This window comes from Pteropus alecto, unplaced genomic scaffold, assembly GCF_000325575.1.
Source record: "Pteropus alecto unplaced genomic scaffold, ASM32557v1 scaffold98, whole genome shotgun sequence".
Lineage (NCBI taxonomy): Eukaryota > Metazoa > Chordata > Mammalia > Chiroptera > Pteropodidae > Pteropus > Pteropus alecto.
This window is the reverse complement of record NW_006443570.1, coordinates 11,241,919-11,249,159: the sequence shown is the minus strand read 5'-3', so window position 1 is coordinate 11,249,159 and position 7,241 is coordinate 11,241,919. Positions and strand designations below refer to the sequence as shown.

At 49.3% G+C, this 7,241-nt stretch overlaps 1 protein-coding gene across 2 annotated transcripts in view; it reads left to right on the top strand.

Moving 5' to 3' along the window:
- The window catches only part of RNF43 (ring finger protein 43), a 57,560-nt gene extending 52,823 nt beyond the window's left edge, over window positions 1-4,737 (top strand). For both annotated transcript variants that reach the window (XM_006924876.2, XM_006924877.2), the window contains exons 7-9: window positions 340-442; window positions 1,082-2,437; window positions 4,613-4,737. In XM_006924876.2, coding sequence (XP_006924938.1) covers window positions 340-442; window positions 1,082-2,437; window positions 4,613-4,656 — 1,503 coding nt within the window. In that variant the 3' untranslated portion in view covers window positions 4,657-4,737. The remainder of the gene's footprint in view (window positions 1-339; window positions 443-1,081; window positions 2,438-4,612) is intronic.
- The last annotated feature ends 2,504 nt before the right edge of the window (window positions 4,738-7,241 follow it).

The following is a 7,241-nucleotide window of genomic DNA, read 5'->3' as shown; positions in this document are numbered from 1 at the left end:
CAATTGTTTGTTGAGTGTGTACCATGTGCCAGGCTCTGCAGTGGGTACTTTAGATGCATTATCTCCTTTTAGCCTCATGACCACGTGGCGAGAGGGTAGATTAGTTCTTTGTTCTTAGTGTAAAGCAGAAAACTGTCTGTTAAGAAACTTGCCCAAGGTCATATGCAGCTACGTGGCAAAATCCAGGTTTACTTTATACCAAAGCCCATGCCTTTTCTATTCTATTAGGAAGTCTTTTGCAAGTAGATGATAGCAAGGAGAGGCCAGAGGAGTGTCTTGGTTCCCGGACAATCCTGTAGCTGCAGATAACTTTGGTTCAGACCTCCTTGTTTTCTCCAGGAGTTACGGGTCATTTCCTGCCTCCATGAGTTCCACCGCGCCTGTGTGGACCCCTGGCTGCATCAGCATCGGACTTGTCCCCTCTGCATGTTCAACATCGTAGGTAGGAGGTGGGCCAAGGACTCTCCTGCGTGTAGGCAGATGGGTCCAGAACATGACTTCCCTCTGGGAAAGGGTTTTGCCTTGAAGCTGGGGAGAAATCAGCACTGCCTCAACAGTGTTTTAAGCTGTGCACTGTTCAGGGGTACCTCATCTGAGGGAGAGGGCCATTCACACTGTAAACATCTTTATTATTTAAAAAAATATTTGCTTTTATAACAACTTTGTTGATTGTAAATCTGGATGATTTATATTTTCTGACGATAAAATATCCTATTCTAACAAAACCAAGATATTATGACAATTTTCTAAAAGATATAAAGTCTCTTGAGGAAAGAGAGCTTTTTTCTAATTCACCCAAAGGAGCAGTGTTGGCTTGCAGTGGCCCTGGGTGAAAGAACCCCAAGTGACTGATGGGAGAAGGAAGTGTTGCAATGCACAGTGGAACTCCCAGGGGACAACCTGACTGGAGGGAGCAAGGGCATCCCAGGGCACAGTCAGGTTAGGAATGTCCTTGGGCCCCCAAACTCTGACCGAGCTCACAGGCTATGCAGGCTCAAATAGGTACGCTATCGCCACACCTTTCTGAATGCACCTTCCGTGGGTTTGTACCAACACCTGTGCTCTTGGTTCTTTCTTCCAGAGGGAGATTCATTTTCTCAGTCCCTGGGATCCTCTCGATCTTACCAGGAACCAGGCCAGAGACTCCACCTTATTCGCCAGCATCCCGGCCATGCCCACTACCACCTCCCTGCTGCCTATCTGCTGGGCCCTTCCCGGACTGCAGTGGTTCGGCCACCACAACCTGGTCCCTTCGTACCATCCCAGGAGCCAGGCATGGGCCCTCGGCACCACCGCCTCCCCAGAGCTACACATCCCTGGGCTCCAGGCGAGCAGCAGCGCCTGGCAGTGGCTCAGCACCCCTTGACACAGGGTTGGGGGCTGAGCCGCCTCCAATGCACCTCGCAGCACGCTGCCGCTTGCCCGGCACCCCCACGCCGGGCCAGGCCTCATGACACCAGTGGGTCTGGAGAAAGCTACTGCACGGAACGCAGTGGCTACCTGGCAGATGGGCCAGCCAGTGACTCTAGTTCGGGGCCCTGTCATGGCTCTTCAAGTGACTCAGTGGTCAACTGCACAGACATCAGCCTACAGGGCATCCATGGCAGCAGCTCCACCTTCCGCAGCTCTCTGAGCAGTGACTTTGACCCCCTGGTATACTGCAGTCCTGAAGGGGATCCCCAGGTGGTGAAGACTCAGCCCAGCATGACCTCTCGGCCTCGTTCTTTGGACTCAGTGGTACCCAAAGGGGAAACCCAGGTTTCCAGCCACGTCCACTACCACCGCCACCGGCACCACCACTACAAAAAGCGCTTCCAGTGGCATGGCAGGAAGCCTGGCCCAGAAACTGGGGTCCTCCTGTCCAGACCTGCCATTCCTCAGACACAACCCGAGCCAGATCTGCCTGCTCCTGATCAGCAAGCTGCCAGATCCAACACATCAACCCCTTCAGGGCAGCTCTCCTACCCACAACGACCCAGGGCCCTCACGGAGCCAGCCCCAGGCCCAACTGATGCTTTCAGCCCCAGTCCCAGTCACAGCGGCCTATTCCACTTGAAAAAATACAGCCTCCCTGTCCGACACCCACAGAGGAAACGGCGGGGGTGTCCCTCAGAGCCCACCCCAGCCTCTCGGCCCCAGGACTTGACTGCACACCCAGTTTGCCAGACTTTTCCACATTATGGCCCCAGCCTGGCATACCCTTGGTCCCCAGAGGTCCACCCATTGATCTTCGGACCTCTGGGCCTGGACAGGAGGCTGCTCCCAGAAACTTCAGGCCCCTGTTACTCAAGTTCACAGCCAGCGTGGTTGTGTCTGACTCCACGCCAGCCCCTGGGACCACACCCACCTGGGGACAGGCCTTCTGAATGGAGTTCTGGCACCCCAGAAGGCAGGCCATGCCCTTACCCACACTGCCAGGTGCTGCCAGCCCAGCCTGGTGAGTTTTCAGGGGAAGTGGTGGGGAGAGGAGACTAGAGCTGGATATTGCAGAATGAATGAAGTCAGACAACAAAGGGTTGATGGAAGCTGAGACGTGTATATCAAGGACGACATTCAAAATACTGAACAACTGGTACAGCGTAGGATGCTGGCTACAGTGCTCTGCCTCTGGCAGGTGTTACTCCTTTGGTTGCCAGATCACAGGAAGTTCTCAGAGAAGTCCTAGTGTGGCTGAGACATCGAAAGTCCTTGGTTTGGTTTGGGGCAGCAGCTCAAATAGAAGTTTTTATATTTTAATACTTGGTACAGGCATACCAAAACATACAGCTCAATATTAGCTTTAACTACAAAGACGGCCAAGAAGTGTTCCTTGCCCTTGAGGAGAGCATGGAGGAGAAATAATTACTGATATCCATAATACTAGGCCATATGAGAAAAACTATGTGAATGATGCAAAAAGGAAAAAAAAAAAAGAGATAATGCGTGGTTCCCAGCAGCCCCCTGGGTCCTTAAGTTTCCTCCTCTCCCCTGGGGTAAAAGATTAGCTAGGGCTTCCCTGTTAATAAGACCGACCTAATTTTCTTGGGGGCTCAGTGCATCCCTATTACTGTATTATATAGCTGACTGTGATTATGTAAATCCTCAACTTTAACTTGGTATTTATTTGCTCAAATCCTCCTCTTCCAGAACCTTCCACCTCCTGCTCTTCCCCATCTTCTCCCATTGTGTGGATGACACATTTCTTTGCCTACAGACATCACTAGAAAGATCCTTCCATCCCAAAAGGGGAGCCAGAGGTCCTAAAATATAAGACCTCAGGGAACTCTATAGGCAGCATCTGAAAGCTGCTATCATCCATCCATCCATCCATCCATCCATCCATCCATCCATCCATTTCTTCTTTCTTTTTCCTTTCTGTATTATGTGCTTGCTATTTGCTAGGTTCTGGGCTAGGTACTGAGGACATGGAAGTTTTCAACCAGGAGATCCAAGTCTGGAGAAGACAGGCATGCAAACAGTTACAGTAGAGAAAATAATCACTGTCACAGAGCCATGAAATGCAGACTTTGGCCATGCGTTTGATGATTCCATTGGGTCCCTGTCCTGTGTGTACTGTATTCTCAGTACTGCCGGTGATAGACTACCACCCCTCGCCCCCAAACTCAGAGCTAGTTTCAGTGCCGCCTTTTTCCCCACTTCCCAAATCCGGTCAATGCCGGGTTTTGTTAACTATCTCTGCTAGCTTTATCATATTCTCTTCTGGTACTTATGACCCCTGCTTATGTCCTAGGTGCAACCTAAGGGTCGGGGCAGGAGCCTCCTAGATCTTCCTTTCCCTCTTACAGGGCCATGAAGTCTGGGCACTGGCCATCCAGTGTTATGTAGTGGAGAATTGTGCAGCACAGTTACCCCACCCACCTACCCTCCATACTGCTGCCAAGGTCAACTGTCCAGAAGTAGTCAAATGTTCCGTTTTGTCCACAGTAAAGAAAAATCCAAGCTGGTTTGGCCTTAAGGCTCTAGCACCATGTAGCTCTCATCTTCCTTCCCAACCTTATTTTCCACTCTTCTCCTTCCTTTCCCTTGCCCCATGTTTTAGCCAAACTAGGTCAACACCTCTTGCAGTTGCTGCAGCCCAGAATATTCTTCTGCCTTCTTATTCCCATAAATCCAATTCTTACCTATTCCTGCAAGACCAGGTCACTTATCTCCACTTTCAGGAAGCCCTTCCTGATTGCTCCACTTGGACGTGATCTCTCCCCTTCCCCTATTCATCTCTTATGACCCCAGTCCTATCTCACTGGCATAATTGCCATTTGCATGCATACTTTCTCTCCTACAATGTTGTAAAGTCCCTGCTTATTCTTTTTGGCCTTCTGTTTGGCACTTGTGGCAGGCCAGATTCATGAGTATTTAATAAATATTTATTGGGAGAATGAATGAATAGTAAGTATTGGTAACACACTCTTTGTTATATATGTTTCTCTTTGTCTGGATTTGTTTTCTTCTTCCTGTGCCCTTCTCAGCTTTCAATCTAATCACTCCTTCTGGACACATTCCCTGCTCCTCCCTCTCTGTGGTTCCTTCCCAGCCATACTCTCCTGCAGGTGGTATAATCAAGGGGCTGGCCTGACCCTCAGTGACCTCTCTCCTCCCTTCTCTCTAAATGCAGGGTCAGAGGAGGAGTTTGAGGAGCTATGTGAACAGGCCGTGTGAAACGTTCAGGCCTACCTCCAACCAAGAGTGTGCTCCAGATGACTTGGGGCGCTACCTGGCGCAGAGTCCTGCTCCTGAGAGAAGAAAGACCCTCCTGGAACCACTAGAAGAAGAATGGTGATAGTGGGTGGTAGGAGGTGTTGTTTCCTGCTCCCAGCTCCGGACCTTGTCTGCAGAACACATCTGCAGCACAGCAAGCCTCTGTCCAGCAGGGAACCAGCTACTGTGTGGGCTGGCTCCCTTGAAGGCTGTTTTTGAGAACAGGAAGCTTGTATGGGTAGATAGGTGTTTATAAAGGTGCTGCTCCTTCCCCCAGCCACAGCAGGTCTCCCTGATCCCAAGCCTCATGTGGGTCCAGCCAGTGGGTCCAGCTGAATGTATGACCCCTTCTCACCTCCTTCGTTGGATGAATCCTGCACACCAGCTTTAGTTCCCTGGCTCTTACCATTTTCCTTCTTTGCAAAAGGACCAGGAGCATAGTGAGCCCTGAGCCTTAAAAAAAAAAAAAAAAAAAGGGTGGGGGCTCTGCAACTTCTCCAGGCAGTAGCTGCTGCCCTGGTATATAACAGAGTATGTTTTCCCCTTCTTGTCCTTAATTTTCAGATACACTGTATTAAGTTAGAGGGGAGGCTCTGGGAAGCCAGAGTGTGGAGTTCTCTCCCCCAGGTGATACAACTTGAAGAACCTGGGATGGAGCCTCTGAGCTCCAAACTCCCTTGTCACTCTAGCAGCCCCTGTTTCCCTGGGAGTTGGGGGGTGGAGATAGTGGGAGAGAAAAACTCTTCCTTGGAGATCTGCTATCTCAAAGTCCCGCAGTGAGCAGAAAGAAGAGGATTTCTGCTGGAGTTCATCTAGGAAGAGGGAGGATGGATTGAAAGTGGAAGAGGCTTAGAATTACAGCTGGATAAGGACAACAAGGAATTTTTCTCCAGAAGTTTTCTCTCAGAGCAGGCATGGGGAACAGGGGAGAACAAAGGAAAAGCAAAGTGGGACCCTTGGGTTTAGATGGCCCAGAGGCCTAGCTTCCAGGATAAGCCATACAGGCCAGGGACACACAGGCAGGTGTGCATATGAGAGTGGAGTTGAGAGTAGAAAGTCTGGTCTGAGCAGCTAGTACCAAGTGGGCAAGGGCTGAGGGGCCTCCTTAGGGTGACATTCACCCCAGGACAGCATGACCATTGCTGGCCTCTCAGTCATTATCCCATTTGGAATGTGAATGTGGGAGCAAAGTAGGCATAGGATCCCACCTGGGACTCTTCTTCCCTTAGAGTCAGTGGGGAACTAGCACTTAGGCACCTACATGGGTATTTATATCTGAACCAGACAGAAAGACGCTTGAATCAGGCACTATGTTGAGAAATGTATTTATTTGCTAATATATTTATCCATAAATGCTGTCTGGTCTCGTGGTTTTGTTCTCTCATGACTGTCACTCGGGATAACAACTTCGTCTTCTACATCAAGAGAAATGAATTCTGATTCAGAGGCTAGCTCCTAATTTATGAAAGGATAGGGTAGAGTGGTAAGCCCCTAAAAGCATAGTTAAGTGAGATTTGGGAAGGAGAAAGCATGACTGGATTCTCGCTGTGGTTCAGTCATTATCTGTATTATTATTGTACTGATTACTTCACACTTTAATTTATGGTGCTTCAGTAACTCTTTTTGTGACCTCAGGCTACTACTGTGCCTCACTTTTCCTCCCATAAGATGGGTCTACTTCAGAGTTGTTGCAGAGCGCCCCTGAGATAAGAGTGAAATCATGTTCCAAAGTGGCAAGTATTCAGTGATAGACAACATCCTAACCTCAAGTCACACAGCCCAGCTGAACACACACAAGAAGCAGGCCTACCTTGAAAAAGCTGTTTCAGTTGGGGGGTCTGGTTGAGAGGACAGAACAGCAGGGCCTGAAACTATTTATATCCCAACGCTCCAATCAGATAAACACAAATGACTGTGCTCTGCCTACACATGGGACAATTGTGGATCAAGAGAGGTGGTGCTGTGTTGGTGTGAAGATTTCTACAGGGCCTAGAGAAGCCTTTGCTTTCCTCATAAAAGTATATTCCCCTTCTGCTGCTCCAGGAAAGGTTTGGTAGGGGTGATGGTGGTCTGGTGCCGTTTTGAACCACAGAGAAAGGCATTTAGCTTCATACAGGGTAAAATGAAAAAAATAATAAAGGACACTCAATCCCCTACAGATGTTCTGAAGTAAAGAAAATGTCTAAATGCTAAAAGCTACATAAAGCATAAATTATCAGCTGGAACGAGGAAACGTACGTAAAGAGTTTTAAAAAATAATTAAACATGCATTTTTTCCGCCCTGCTGTCTGCTCTCAGGCCAGCATTCCTGTGGACAGCAAATGGACACCCTATAATGCTCTCGCAGTTAGGAAAGAGAGGCTGTGACTGGGTTTCTTTCCGTCTCTGCAGAGATAATCGAGAGGGAGACAGTGGACTCTCAAAGTCCCTGCACTTTTAAAAATAGGAAGACAAAAAAGAATGTCGGCTGTCATCCCGAATCCTCCTAAGGGGACCGGCAGCCGGCCTGGTGCCAGCGGCCTAGATCAAATGGCCCGCGGCGTGGC